The sequence below is a fragment of the Pipra filicauda genome, unplaced genomic scaffold (assembly GCF_003945595.2).
Source record: "Pipra filicauda isolate LSUMZ 115617 unplaced genomic scaffold, ASM394559v2 scaffold176_size3548034_pilon, whole genome shotgun sequence".
In the NCBI taxonomy this organism is placed as follows: domain Eukaryota; kingdom Metazoa; phylum Chordata; class Aves; order Passeriformes; family Pipridae; genus Pipra; species Pipra filicauda.
The window spans coordinates 2,373,265-2,389,623 of NW_024104283.1; the positions used below are offsets into that span (position 1 = coordinate 2,373,265).

Genomic DNA, 16,359 nt, shown 5'->3' on the forward strand with positions numbered 1-16,359 from the left:
AAGCCAAAGAGATGCATATTAATTCAACCCTCCACCATCTGTAATATAGGAAAGGGGGGATTGGAACCATTATTAAAGAGCTTATAACTAATTGATGTTAACAGCTGTGAAAGACAAGCGTAAGAGATGATGGCTGGAATTATCAGCCCCAGCTACCCATTTATTTTTGGCAAGAACTTCTGCCCAAATAACAAGAGCAGCAGAAGAGACATCAGTGAAGATGGGGTTGTACTAACACACCACCCTGAGCTACTGAGGCGTAGGGATGTGTGCTCCAGTGGAGTTTCTTACAGAAAGGGAGTAATCTCTGGCAGAAATGTGGCAGGAAAGGAATACGGCAAATTTTACTTCAGGAAGATTGGAATGAACCCACAGATCTACTTGAAGCTGGTAACTCTTTTACAATGCCTGAAATAGATTCTCATGAAGTGATATAACTGTCTCCTAGTATAAATAAATACATATCCATGTGAAGCTTCTGAAAAAATGCTTAACTACAGTAACAAATTCCTGAAAATAATTTAGGCTCAGAAAAATTGTGTCAAGGAACATGAAAAAAAGATGTGAGGCTTTAATTTTCAGCTAGACATTACAAGCAAGAGTTACCTCATAAATTGATTTGTGTACCCTCAATAGACACTTCAGCATTGAACTTAGCTTCTTAACTCATTTAAATACATTTGTTACATTTACATGAAGTCTCCTTCTCCATATACTTTCACTCTCATTAAGACATTACTGGAACCACTTTTTCCTTTTAAACACAAACAATATTATAAATTTGAATATGTTCAGTCCTCAGGCAATCCCAGGTCCCACTGAGGTTACAAGTATCATGATTATTAAAATGTGAATCTATTTATATAGAATAAAACTATTTCAGGTGGAAGGGACCTACCATGATCATCTACTTCTCATCAACTGCCTGAGCAATTCAGGGCTGACCAAAAGTTAAATCATGTTATTAATGGAATTGTCTAAATGCTCCTGAAATGCTGACAGGCTTGGGGCATCAACCATCTCTGTAAGAAGCCTGTCACAGTGTTTGACACAGGTGTTTGACCACCTTCTTGTTAAAGAAAGGCTTCCTAAAGTCCAGTCTAAACCTCTCCTGGTGCAGCTTTGAGCCATTCCCAGATGATCTCATATATGAGAGACCAAAAGTGTATGATTTGGACTCTGGACTATTTTTCTGATTAATCATTTTTATATCATAACTGTTACATATAAAAAAACTCCAAACCAAACAACCAAAACTGCGAACATATCATTCATTTATATTGGTGTAAAGACATCACATGGGAGAAAAGCTGCAGCAATGTGCTGATGGCACTACATGAGAAATAAAACAGATGTCAGGTAAAGAGCAGCGTGACTGAAGTGTTTTGGTGAGTCAGTTTGATTATTGAAATAAAATGTAGGCATAGGAAAATACGATTTACTCTGAACAAGGACTTAGCACATGTTAAGAGCACAAGTGTGTACATCACGTTATTACTTCTATCATTAATAAATGTTATTTTGATGTACTCAGATCAAAATTAGTTAGATATTCAAAACTAAGATGCACTTTGTTGTTTCAGACACTGATGATAGAGCCTTTATAGGCAATACTATAGAACTCATTCATTTTGGAGAAGAGCTGTGTGTTTTATTAGAAACTATAAAAAATTACAATGTGGACTTTTTAAAAAGTTTCTATGTAATTTAAAGAACCCTACAAGGCTAGAGTATTTCTTTCAGAGAGTAGGTGAAATGTTACATCATTAAAAATTAAAAGCATGTTATCATATTCAGTCTATCTTATAGTACCTTTATGACTTAGGCCTTGTTATATATAGGTAAAATAAAAGCTAAATAATAACAAAATTATTTTCTTTCCTATTTGCTAAGTATGGTCTACACAGTATACAGACTTCTGCAGTACAATTACGTAACAGTAATGAGTTTTAGGCATCTGAATAAAACAAAAGTTATTGAGTTAGGAATATTATTTAATAAATTATAGACATCTATCTTACTTCTTTTTAAAGTCAACAAAAGGCATATATACTGCTGAAATGTTGTTATACTGTTGATTTCTATGGTTTTAGAGCTTTGTTTTCAATTTCAAGCACCTAGTAAACTGAGTCTGGGATACTGGAAGGTTATGATGAAGGCTGTAAGGGGAGACAGAACTGAAAGGCTTTATTTATCACACGTTATATATATCACACGTTACTCCAACATTTATTTTGTTTGCATGTGTATGAAGAAAACTATGAAGAAATAAATGAAAAATATTCAAATAAAATACAAATAATGTACATACCTCTACTACTACAGCTGGTTGACAGAAATGAAGAATATGCTGTTCCTACTAGGAACTATACTCAGTTACCTTAGCAAATAGATTTATGATATATGGCTGTGTGGCTAAAATTCATTTTCATCAGTGCACTTAAGACAGTTTAGAGTAGTTCAGGGAATACCTTACAAAGTAATGACTCAAATACTGTGAAAATGTAAAATCCACAACTACATGGTTATTTAAATGACAGAAATTAGTGGGAATCAAACAAAGTGCTAACACAATTGCCCAAATAAAAATAAAGAATAAACTGAACAAAATGAAACAAAATAGCTAAATTCAAGTAAGTGTATCCATAAGCAAAAAGCTACACTTTTAGCCAAAGGCTACAGCAGACATCATCTCTTTTATCTCACTGTACTCATACTTGTTCCTTCCATATCTTACATAAGCAACTAACATAAAATGTGTTTTTATCTAAATTTTATCTGTGAGAAAGATGTCACTTAACTGTTAGAAACATTGGTGTTGATTTGAAGCGATGACATTTCTGTGTGAAGGGTTTATATTTTAAACCAATACTTTCAATTAAATGTATTTTTGAAAAACAGAGGATAACTGAAAGGAATTTAAAAGAATATAGTTCATAAAGCCACCTTTAGATAATTTAGTCTTGGTATTCTTCTGCAGCCTGGAATGTCTGGGAAGCAGAGATGAGGCATCAAAATGTAATTTGCCCTTAAGTTCACTCTGAAAGTATCTGAGATGAGGTCTTGAATGATAGATATAGCAAATACAATTTTCTGACAAACACCGAATCTAGAACTTTCTCATAGAAATATTCACTCTGTATTTAGTCTGTATATGAGCTCCAACCACATTGAAAGACTTTTAGTTAAGATGTTTAAGGTGTTAAGAAATCTCACAAAGCTACATGACTAAGTAGTTTTAGGTATGGTACCTGAGTTGTGAGAATGATTAGCTGATCAGATGACATGCTTCTGAAAACCTTTTTTTTTAATAAGAAATCTGTTCTGAGTAAACAGTATAACCTTCATGTGCTCAGGTTGATTTTTATATCCAGGAACAAGGTTTTGAAAAGCTCTCTGCATTGATTCCAATGTTGGGCAGTTACCGAGCTTTCTTGAACTACATATGAATAGATCCATCACGCCTTTCTTGAATGGAAGTTTCTGCCACTGAAAGACCTTTTGATAATGGACTGGGTTGGACAGGCAATGACCAAACATTCCCAAAGGTCAATTAAACTTGTGCTGTAGTATGAATTAGGCAGCCATAACCCATTAAGACCTGATTTGGCAGGCAAAATTTCTAACAGTATATGAATCTGTTCAGTTATTCATGCCTGATACCAACCTTCCTTCCTGCTTGAAACAATGAAGTAAAAATCCCTTCCTCTGAATTCATGGATACTAAGCTATTGTATCAATCTGGGTAAGAAGTTATTTTTTTTTTTTTGATCTCAGGATGGAGAACAGGATACATCTACATACAGGTGTTTCTCTCCCCCTTTTCTCTCAAGTACAGAAATTTCATACATGATTTTTCAAATAGGGAAACTAATGCACAGGGGAATTTGACAGAGAGCCACATCGCAAGCTGGTGGCCAGCCAGACACAGAATGCAAAAATCTGAAAGTACAAGAGTCCCCTGGTATTTACTAATGATTGCAAATAGGAGAAAATTGAAAATTGATTATAAATAGGAGGAATTTTCTTTACTGCTTTTGCAAAGCGTTCTGGTTTTCAATTCTGTGTAATTCCCTTAATCCAAATTGTAAGAATTTAGGGTACTCTTGTTGATTCACTGAATTATTTCTTCTCTAGATCCCTGACGCTTTATAAATGGAACATAACTAGTAGTTTTTCTCGTGTGCTTTATATACAGATATCAACATGGAAAAAAAAAGAAAATATTAAATTGCACTAGTATGCATTTACTAACCATCTTTTTCTGTATGCTTCAGACAGATAACAGTGTCAGGTAGGAGTTGCTTTTCTGATAAAGCTGACCAGTGATCTACTGACAGAGGGTAGTTATCCACTACCCATCCTCCTTTTTCTGGAGCGCCAGGAAACCTGTCTTTGTTCTTCTTCATTAGCTGTAACAGAACGTCAGGTTCAGTGATATAAAAAGACTAAGTCTGTCAGCTGTACAAAAAAGACTGCACAACACAAAATGATTTTCTAAATGTTATGATTTTTCCTTTTTGTCATTTCAGGTCAATAAAAAATAAGACATTTCCTGAATGAAAATTAAAAGCATTTTAAACAAAAAGAGATAAGTGTGATAGTGATTTTTAAGCTTGCTATAAAGAACTTAGATTCCAATTTCAGTAGTTACAAACAATTGAACAAATTTAAAACAATTCAAGATTCTTGGATAAACCTTCATAAACAATTATTTTTAAACCCTTGTATCTGGTGTTGAGCTGTTTAATAGTGACTAAGAATGTAAGACTAGGGCAACCATACAGTGATCCCTCAGATAATTCTCCCAGGCTTTAACAATTTGTAGCCCAAGTACTTTGCAAGACAGAAACAGTTTGTGTGTGTATATACACATATATAAACTAGTCCTCAATAGATTTGTCTTTCATGATCCTGCTCAGTTTCTCCTCAGTCGTATGAAGGCTTCCAGGCATTGTGTTATAAACTAAACTGATATTTCAAACAGAAAAATTAGGAACATATATCAATAGTGTATAAACTGTTAAAAGTTGCTCTTAGGAAAAAAATGCTTTGCTATATAGTACTTGTAGTCTTACCTCTGCAATAGCTCCCTCCAATACTTCAGCATATATTTGAGGTGACAGTGTAGCTTCAGAGACTGATGCACTTTTCATAGCTTCTTCTACCATCGCTTGAACTTCTGGGTGGTCAGCAGTTATCTCTGATATTCCTAACAATACAGATTTTTTTAAAGCACTTCCCAAATTAATGGGAATCAAATAAAAGGTTAAATCATAACTACAGCCCAGTAGTCATTTTAAGCAATACTACACAATTATGATGAGAAAGAATCAAACACCAGTTCTTCTGAATGCAGTTCTAGGAAATGTTTCATAAAGATAAGTTCTAGGATCTTGGTTTGCTCTCTCATGATAAAAAACTCAACCATTTTAGCTGTTCAGTATTTTTTACCACTAAGTGAAATGTTTTTTCAATATGAATAGAATGACATTTATGTACTAGAACAATCACAGTCGGGCACTTGCAGCACCTGAGAATTTCCCTGGATTTGATTTCTCTTTGATTTCTGAATCAAAAGGTTGACCAGATTAATTTTAAAATCAATACAAATCACAGATCAAGGCAGCGTATTTTCAACAATCAAGAAGCCTGCATTACCTAGGATGTACAAAACGTTTATATTGGACCCATATTTTGTTATTAATGGCTGGCACGACAACTGTAATTATTTAAAAAAAAAATTTAAGGAACACTCTTTTTACAGTTAACATACTAATTTGATAAAATTTGATGACGAACTGTTTTAGCCAACTGCATTATCTACTAACAGTATAATTTGGGAAAAAGCTCATATTTACTTTCTGTGATTATGTCAAGATGTTTCCATGATTATGTTGTTACTTTTTACATGCACAATTTATCAGGTTATTTTTGCCAAGTTACAAAGTCCCTGGGTAAGGGACAATAACTTACTAATTTCCATTCTGCAAAAAACCTCAGTGCAGCCCAAACCCCAAACGGAGCAGACTTTACAGTTATCATAGCTAAAGATATTATATTCTACTTCTGCAGTTCTGCATCTTTCTTTAGTGCTCCCTTTGGTATATTTTTCTGATACAGGATGTCATAAATTAAAGGAAGAATACCACTGAAAGAACAAATGTTTTTCTTTAAAAAGTCAAAGAAACTTGCAAAACTACCTCACAATCCACATTTATTTAACTTTGATTTTAGCTCCCTCTCTATATATTTCATTAATGTTCATTAATTGGATTTACCTAACAACCTATCTTGTTTGAGATGAAATAAAAGTCTGCTCTGTATGCAAAAACTACTATTATTTGTAAACCATAATAGGTTTACAAACATATTTCATTTGTTTAAGCATTTCAACAAGTTAAAACTTAGCATACTTTTAAGTTTCTCATATTCAGGTGGCAAATACTCCTACTTCTGAATCCAGATCCTCTCTTCCTTTAGTTTTTGTGTGTGAATTAGCACCTATTCTTATCTATTAAAAAATTTTGAAACAATCTTATGCTATAAAAAGATATTTAAGTGAAAACACATCATCTGTTTGTAGTTCTGTTTTGCAATAAAATTGCCTGAGCTCTCCCAGGTTATTAATTAGGATTAAATTCTCTTTAATCCTGATATCATTTCACATACCTGTCCTGAAAAGTCTTTACATAGCCAAGAATCTGGAACATGACACTGTTAATGATTTTAATTTTGGTGTGATAGCTCATCATTATTCTTATTGCAAGGCCAATGGTTTTTCATCACTGTCAGCCTCTGTTTTGCAGCACCAGAGGAATATACTGAATCCTTGTTAGATATGTATCAACCCATAAGAAAGTCAAACATAGTGATTCCTTGCTTATTTGAATAAGGCAAAATGGCCTGGTTGTCCATTTGAACCATAACGAGAGCTAAGTGGAAAAGGCAATTCTAATTCAGTGGAGAATTTTCATTTAAAAAAAACTATTTTGAAAAGTCCCCATTAAATTTCCTGGGAAAAAAACCCACAAATTTTGTTTTAAAGATATTTAACAATTTAACAATTTCACCTTTTCAAAATATTTTTTGAATTCAATCTGCAAAAACCTGGGCAGCTTAAGGAGTCTAAATGTGACTGGAGCTGGAGTGACTTGTGAATGTACCATCTCTGACAGCATACTTGGAAGCTGCTCCAGAGTGTAAAATCTGTAGATTGTGGACTCACATCAGCCTAGCTGACAAGCTTCTTTCTTGAAGAGAATTTCAATTTTGTAGAGATTTAACTTAACTGGAAGTCATTCAAATGGAAAGTTTTCAAAAAGTATCAGTCAGAACCAATTTCTTCTTTTAGCTCAGAGCTCAGAAAACTCTTTCTCAATACTAATGGTCCTCAAATTCAGAGGATTTATATGTATATATATACTGAATTCTACTAAGCTATCCCCCTCACTGCGTGTTCTTTTAGTTCATATTTAATGCACACGAACCATAACAACTGTAACTTTTTAAGTAAAGTGACAGCAACTGCTTCAGTTAAATAACCTAAATCAAATAAGATAGCTTCAAAGACCATAGAACACTTTGTTCACCTGTTTCTCCTGACTGTTCTTCTAATTCCAACCTATTTTTCACTGCTGTTATAGCCTTTTCTACTGCATCCCTTTGCACTTGCTCAGTGTTTTTTTCTCTTGATTCTTCTATATGGGGTTGAATGAGTTTGGCCATATCAAGGACCTAGTGAAATTATTTGAAAAAATACAAATATCACAGAAAAGAAATACAACATCTGATCCATAAAAATTTACATATAATTCCAGTGCAGGGTTATTTTTCATTTGCATTTATATTTAATTATCCTAGATACAAGTTATTAATAATATTCTAATGCTAATTAATAATTATTCTAATACTAAAAGTATTTTTGAAATGCAGCTACTTTCATATAAATGAATTTCTCTGAAAAATGATATTTCCCCTGTAATCCATATATTTGTAATGTGTATGTTAATAACACAACAGGAATAGGAATGTGCTTAACTGATTCCCAAGCCTCAGCTGATACCCTTGCTACATAAGACATTTATAAACCTACCTTTCCTTTATATTTGTGTGCAAGTAGGTTACAAATAGTTGTTCTTCCAGAGAATGGAGGACCAAATACTAATACTTTGCAAGGAGGAAGTGGCATTGGTGGTAGGAGATAAGGCCGTGGATTCAACATAAATGTTTTCAATGCCTCTGGGGATGACAGTACGTACATTTTACCTAGAAAACTTCAAATAGAAGAGAAGCTAACAGATATGGACAGTTATCTCATTAAATAGAAATGAAAACTGAGTATCAAATTCTGCTGACCTGACAGCAAAATCTGGGTTTCCCATTACAATGTCACCTTCCTTTAGAGCCACAGGACATGCTTGTCCCCATCTGCTTCTACGCCATCGGTATCTGGGTGCTATTAGATTGTAAGATGACAGAACACGGAAAAGTTCATCCTGTTTATTAAAACAGCAATAACAGCATATGTAATTTTTGTCTGAAGCTACATATGCCTTTTTCTTACATTTTTTTGAAACATTTTGATGGAAAATATGCAAACCTAAAAAGAAAACCACATCGTGCCTTTTAGAATATTTTTTTAAAAATTATATATTTCAGAATATATAATTCTTCATTTTTTCAGGTTTATTTAACAAAAATAGTACTTAAAATAGTTTCTGTAGCCTTTACTTATTATTTTCAGAAGTTTAAAATTATAATGAGGCACATATTGAAGACGGCAGAAAATGGCCAAGAATTCTTCCAAAGGGGATGAAAAAAAGGACCAAAGTCTGTGGCGGGGAATAGCAAGGTCAAAATACGTATTTTAGATTTGCAGAAATATCATGTGATAAAGTAAGTTTAATAGACCTTTTATAGAAGGTGAATAGTGAGTGAATCCTAAAGTTATGGTGACTCTAAATTATTCAGAATAGTACAGACAAGCGCTGGCTGTGAAGAATTGCAGAAAAACCTTCAGAATCTACAAAGTCAGGCAGTAAAATAGCAGTTTTACACAGAAAATTAGGATTTATGAATTTTCATTGACTGTGACTACTCAGGAATAGATCCTGAAATACATACTTCTATGGATAAGATTATGTAGACTGAAACTCTTCAGTATGGCTACATAAAAGCAGGACAGAAGTCTGAAATAGTGAGTTATTAGAGGACAGATGTAGAGAACAAAAGTATGGACTGACTTCTGCATATCAACAGCTGGAGGACACAGAGCTAAAAGGCTGCAGATGCAACATGAAGGAAGCAATTCTGTATATAATGTCCAGCTAAGATGAAGAACTCCTTGCCCCAAATACTGTGGTTACTAAAAGCTTACACACAAACTAAAACAAACACACAAACCAACTAAATAATAAATACAGATGACCTGTCTTTCACTTGTGAATTTGTCAGCAATGGAGAAAACAGAAAAGGAAGGGAGGGATGTTTCTCTGAAAATGTGTGGTGGAGTCTCCCAGTTAGAGTATGATTCATATATTCAAAGTTTAGTTAAGAAGCAGGAAAGATGAGTGCAACTAAATACAGGTGAAGACATTCATACAGAGACTTCTGGTTTTCAGTTTTATTTGGAAGGGACACAAAGTATAATTGTCATGATTCAGCAAAATTCAGCACTAACTTGCCATTTTTCTAATTAATTACAGGAAATAGAATGAATGATTTCAGTTAGGCAGAATGTTGCTGGACTTCTATTAGCACATTGTTTTGCATTCAGGAAAAGAGTAAAGACTGAGCTAAGTGTCAGTTGCTGAGATTGTTTTCCTTTGGCTAAAGTTTCTTTATTTTCTTGGAAGGAATTAATTCTTAATTGCTAAAACAATAATTTTGTTCAAAATTTTATTATAATCATCTCAACTTTTTTTTTGTAATGACAGACTTTTTATTTTCATACTTTTAAAGTGGATTTCAGTCCCAGATTTATCTTAAATTCTCATTTCTAAAAAAATCAAGGTTTAAAAAATGCCCTTATTGCACGGTAAAACAAACTAGCTCCTGTGAAGCAAAGATGTTACAATATAAGCTTATATCAAAAAAAATCTAGTTATTACAGTCAATCACAGTTCAGAAAAGCCCACCTACGTTTTTCTTTTCCCCCAGCGTTTCTTCTTCTTGTTCACTTTGTAGTCGAATTATAGGAGCTGCATTTCGAACATCCATAGACTGAAGTTGAATTACCACTGACTGAAGAGAAAATACCAACTCAGTACCAATCAAAACTGCTTTTGTCCTCTGAAAGGGCCCCCAAACCATATTTAAAATTGTAACTTATTATTTATATAATGGTTACATATATACTGAGGCCCAGTCTATAGTTTTAACAAGCTATTCTGTAGATACAGGCAGTGCAAAATGCCAAGTCTTTATATCTCCTCATTATGCTGTGAATCCCAAGCCTCCTAAAGGAATAGGCTGCGAAGGATCAAATCAGTGGAACTACTCAGATGAGCTCCAATCTGAAAAAGAGGCAAGTCTCTTTAGGAAATCAGATTATGCACATTCAGAAGTAATACAACTTTGGGTAGTTTATTTTAAAAGATATTTAAAACAGATGTCTACCAATGCGAATCAGATGATATTAAGTTTAAATGAAGTATTTCCTGAATACAAGTGTTCTTGGAATGAAAAAGCCAATTCTGTCATGTTTGGAATAGTTGCATAATAGGTCTTTGTTTGTTTCTTTCTGTTTCTACCTTATTTGTAGGTAAAATGGCTGGAATCATTACATAACTTGATTGCGTTTGCTATAAATTTTGTGTTGCAACGTTCACAAAGAGATCATAAATGAGGAAATTTTATGTCCCAACCCTGCAAGATTACTGGGGTTTTTTGTCCATAGGACCAGTCTTGGTAGTGAAGTTCAGCATAAATTGAAATAGTACTTACAGAATTATAATTGATACAATCTGTTTCAAACAACAGAGGAGAAAATGCAGGAACAGCTCACTTTCTACATTGTCAAAGACGACCTCCTACTTAATTTTCAACCCCATACTTAAGGTTCTGATTTGAAGCAACTCTTAGTTCTGAGGCAGAGGATAAGATTATTTATTTTCAAGACTTACCACTGTAGGTTTTTGAATAGGGAGAATGAGCTGCTATGTTATAAGCTAAAAATATAGACACAAGCACTCAGCAGAACTGTTACAAGAATGAAGTGTCTTCTATTACATTGCAAAACAATATCAAAATTCATAAAAATTCTGTTATTATTTTAGACACAAACACAAAATAGGCCAGTTCTGTAGATATATAGTACTGAAAATGTTTTAATTTCTCATTATATTTTACACTAATACACGTCCGAAAAAGAGCTAAACCAGATGGACACAATACAAAAGAGTCTGTAGCCTTCCTGAAAATATTCTCATGTAACATATACATAAATCTGAAGGCAGTGCAGTGAATCTTATAATAGAGCAATGAAAGCAAGTATTTCAAAGGTCATGTTTTCTAATAGTAAATTAATAAATTTTAAACAACTTAAAATTCTGCTGACAGGAAAACAATCCACAGAATTGAGAAATTATTTTCTAGTGGAGGTTAACTTGGTGCATAGTTTACTTACCTCAAAGAGATCATATGGTTGCTGATTTCCATCCACTTCAATAAGATATTGACAATTCTGTTCAGCCATCAATTCCTGTTTAAGAACAAAGACATACTCATCAATTGAGTATTGTTAACCACATAATTACAGTTAATGAAGTTAATTCTGTGCCTATACATATCTACGGATGGACTCCTGTGGACTTCAGCAAAATCAAGATTTATTGTACTGATGGCTTAAAAAATCTTCTGGAGAGAAACTTTTATTTGGTGACAGACAAATATAGAAAGAGTTCCAAAACTGGAGTTAAAATGGGTTCACAAAAAAGCTCAGATGTCTTAGCTCAAATGCAAAAGAGCTAAAAAATATCAAGATACAGTAACATTTTGTGTATGAGTTCAACTTCTAATTGTCTAACTACCTTAATTCTTTGCTGGAAAATGATGACAATGTGAATAACACATTTCCTGGAAATACCAGCCATGAGACCAATGTTTTCATTTTGGTCCTGACTCCCAATTTCTTTAAAATTTGAACAATATATTTTATTTTTCTTATTTTCAATTTTCCCATTAGTAAGTAAGGCATTAGACTAAAACAAACCTCCCACGTCCATCGTTAATGCCTCTGTCTGAGGACTGAGAATACTCAGTCCATTCCTGACATATGTTGGTCTAACCTCAGCCCTGAAAAAGCTTAGTGAAGCTGACTTGACAACTTCGTAGATAATCTGTTCCAGTTCTTCACTACATTTATGGTCACAGTTCATTTCCTGGCATCTAGTCTGTCTTCTATACAATAAATTAAATTATCTATCCTATCTTTAGTAAAAATAGATCATAACTAATTACTTCTTTCTAATACTCTTCTACAAAGAAGATAATAGTTTGCATTTCTCTAATATACAATGTTCTTATGGTCTTATTCATAAATCCATAATATTTGCATTAATACAATAACATCTAATTTATTAACTCAGTTTTGACTAACTAAACCCCCACAGATTGCAGATTGTCTGCAGTACTGAGGTCTAGCCAATTATTTCACGTTAATTGTTCATTAGGTTTCCTTCCTCACTGTAGTATTTCACATTTATTTCCAGTCAATTGCATCCTAACAATTCATCAAGCAATCAAAGTGTGTTCTCCAAAGTTCATTCAACCTATCCCAGCTCAGCGCCAACTGCGCATCCTAAAAGCTTTTATTTCCAGTTTATCATCTCAACCTCAACATAACAAAACCCTGTGTTCTTTTAACATATTAGTGCACCACTAAACATCTTCAGTAATACATTCACCACTAGCGAAGCCTAAGTAAGACCTACCAACTAGTGGAATGTGTTGAACCTGTTGAAGTTTCGTATACATCCTATGGTAATTTATTCTAAACAACTTTCCATTAGTTTGATCAAGAGAAATCCATGTGAGACTGTGTAATGATTAAAGATATCACATCTTTTGTTTTCCCCTTCACAGCAGTAACAAGTTTGTTACTCTAGCGATGAGGGTTATACCAGTTTTACACAATTTTATCTATAGGATTAAATAATCCATAGGGAAATCGAAGGGCATAATCAGTAATTGTCAAGTGGGCATCAAACATGAGGATTTTGCAGTTGCTTATACCAGGAGATAGGGGAAAAAAAATAAAAGAACAAATTATTGCTTTGGACCTGTTCTGTTTTTTTTTTAATTGAAAAAAAAAAAAAAAAAAGACACATAGTACATCCACCTTCCTGAACACAACAGGGAAAGGAAAAAACAGTGTCATAGCTGCAGAAATGAAAGAGGCAACAAAGCAAACTGATGGGATAATTACTGTGTATATGGATCTGCAGACAATGAAGCAGGTGAGGAAGGGAATCTATTGGAGTGGAAGGCAATGGATGTAAAGGGCAGATTACTTATGGGATTGCATTCTGGAATGGACTCTGGTAACTGTGATGAAACACTGGAGTCTTCAAATTCTTCACTTACTAGACTCAGAAAGCGTCTGTGGTGGTAGGTATGGTTTCCCTTTTAAAACTCAACTTTTAAAACTCAAACTTGATCTTGATCCCAGAGTGCAAACCTCACTGACAGACGACAACTTTGTATCATTGATTTCAGAATGCATTCCAGAATTTGGGGATATGCTGTAGCATGACCACCTCCATACAACAAATCTCAAACTAAAAAGTCCAATTAAAACAGTGCAAGATAGTTTTAGAAATCTTCTGTTATGCACAATCATAGTACTTTGTTTTTTCTTACTTCTAGAGGATGAAGCATTATATCCTTATATGTTCCAACTCTTTTCTCTGCATTTTCAAGAATATCTTCAGGTCTCTGCACTAATTGATGAAAAGATTCTGCTTTCTTATGTAGATCTTCTGCAGTCTGCAGAACAAAATTTAAAGATACAGAAATAATATATTGAAATAATTTTTGTCTTCACTCAAAGGTAAATAAAGTAGCTTTGCAGAGTATGGCAATGAGTATCAGTCCAGTGATTGCTGACCATGATCCTTTCCTGATGATGTATAGTTACCACAAATGGAAAGTAATGTGCCTAGAACTTGCATTGATAAGTCTCTGGCCACTCTTATAAAAATTCAACCTGAATTCAAAATTAATACCATCATGAAAAAAAAAAATTCATTTGTAGTAATGTAATACCAAAACCAGAAAATGAGCTAGTGTCCTGCAAATACCAGTAAAACTTGTTACAATAAACAAAATTTAAGAACTCTTTTATTTGCCTAGATCAAAAACAGGCAATGGAGAGTCACCTTTTTCCTCCTGATGCACTCTCTTAACTTATGGCAAGGAACAGTTCAGTGACTTCTGTGTTAAAGACTGAATCCAGGTTAAGCTACACAATCATCAGCACTTGCTGTCATTGAAACCTACCATTTAAGTATTATCTCACATCTCTTAAAGCAGAACAGAAATGGAATTAAGGTAAAAGTTGAGCAAAATTAATTCATAATGTAGTGTAGTGATATTTTAGAGTATCAGAATTTGTTCTGCTTTGTCTAAATTATACTTTGCATTGTTTAGAAATTAGCAATATTTACCTCTTTTTCCCCTCCTTTTTCTTCTTTTTCCTCTTCCTGCTCCTCTTCTTCATCCTCTTCTTCATGCTGATTTTTCTCTTTCTTATGCTTCTCAGTAACTTTAGGATCCCACTGGCTCCTCTGATATACCTGCCCTGAATCAGGGTGTTGCCTTTGTCCTGATATTCTTTGGCATAAGTCAGAGTCTGGATACTAGCAAGGAATAAGTAAAAAGAAATCATGTGTTTATTGTCCTGCTATAACATCTTTTTCTCGGAGAGACAAAATTTCTCTAAATTGGTCTACTAATAACAGTATTTTATTATTCCCAGAGTTATCTAGAATCTCCATTCTTCTGTTCCTTTTAATCTAATGAAAATAGTTACATTTCTGACATATCTGTGAAAGCAGCTTGAATAAACTGAAATCAAAGGCAAAATTATTCATTCAACTTTGGGACAAGGATTTTTAATGCACATTTCGTCTCAGTCTTTTTCTCAGAGGAGAAGATGATGATGTTACTACAAGAAGTCAAGAATTACATTTTTCTTTCCAGTGTAGTTAGTATATCCATTTGTACTGTTGCATATGAAACTATACAGCACATATTCTCAAGAACTGGGATTTCTCACTACTTGGTATTAAAACAAAGACTGACTTTCTGAAAAGCAGCACAAAAATATGTTTCTCTAATATTTTAAGATCTTTCCACGACCACAGAAAAAAGGTTTGAAGTAGGCATTCACAATTTTTTACTATGCATATTCAAGCAAATTAAGTTTTAAAAGTACAGGATTAAAACAAACATGCAGTTAAATCTGCAAAGTCATAGAATAGATCCATACCCTGAAGCTTAGCATCTGAAAAAACACATAGATATGACAACCAGAATCAAAATCCCAATGAGAATGGACCACAAGACCAGAGGCTGACTATTCAGAGCTACCTCAGTAGCTCATTCTGCACATTCAAAGTAAAAGAGAGAAATAATCTAGTTGATAATAAATAAAACATTACAAGAAGAAGGGTCTGAAACTTTGTTCATGACTATACATACTGTTATTTTATCTGCATGGAATCTGGCAGTTTGGTAGGGGCCAGCTAGTATCCTCCCCAGTGAATAGCTGGGCACAGTCTGGAGAATGGCACAGGCCTAGGGCCTTTCCCAGTGGGCAGTTTGGGCATGGTTATCCCATTCTGACTAATAAGACAGGTTAGTGATGTTTGGCCAAAGCAGTCAGCCTGATGTCTGAAGAGTCCCTGTTGCCTTGTTTTTTTACTAATATGGAAGTAGAAAGCAAGTCCATTCTTTTAGGTTAAAATGAGAAAGTCCTCTTAATCCTACACTTCCAACAATTTATGGTTCTTTGGTTATATCAGAATCACTTCTGTAAAATATCTGGTATGTCCCACTACAAATTGAGATTTGTAAACAAGATGAATGAATAATGAATAAGAAGTAGTTTCACAATTAGTGAGTGAAAAATAAAACAATTTGCTTTCTAACTTCCATATGTGGGAAATTTTTTCCTGCAATATGTGGATGGTGGACGTACATTTATCCAAAATCCCATAATAATCATGTTACTCAGAATTTCCTTTTCTTGAAAACCTCTATCTTCTAATCGGTAGAGGTGCAAAGACTGTAACTGCTGCTCAAGTTTTAGGAAATGTTCATTATTTTACCTGAGCAATGCTTATAATGGAATAA

General features: G+C 33.8%; 1 protein-coding gene across 4 annotated transcripts in view; it reads right to left on the reverse strand.

Moving 5' to 3' along the window:
• AK9 (adenylate kinase 9) overlaps positions 1-16,359 on the reverse strand; it is a 59,495-nt gene that overhangs the window by 31,878 nt on the left and 11,258 nt on the right. For all 4 annotated transcript variants that reach the window (XM_027747849.2, XM_039379819.1, XM_027747845.2 and 1 more), the window contains 9 exons: positions 14,670-14,861; positions 13,864-13,989; positions 11,630-11,704; positions 10,144-10,245; positions 8,359-8,498; positions 8,096-8,276; positions 7,593-7,737; positions 5,079-5,212; positions 4,256-4,412 (listed from right to left, as the gene is read on the reverse strand). In XM_027747849.2, coding sequence (XP_027603650.2) covers positions 4,256-4,412; positions 5,079-5,212; positions 7,593-7,737; positions 8,096-8,276; positions 8,359-8,498; positions 10,144-10,245; positions 11,630-11,704; positions 13,864-13,989; positions 14,670-14,861 — 1,252 coding nt within the window. The remainder of the gene's footprint in view (positions 1-4,255; positions 4,413-5,078; positions 5,213-7,592; positions 7,738-8,095; positions 8,277-8,358; positions 8,499-10,143; positions 10,246-11,629; positions 11,705-13,863; positions 13,990-14,669; positions 14,862-16,359) is intronic.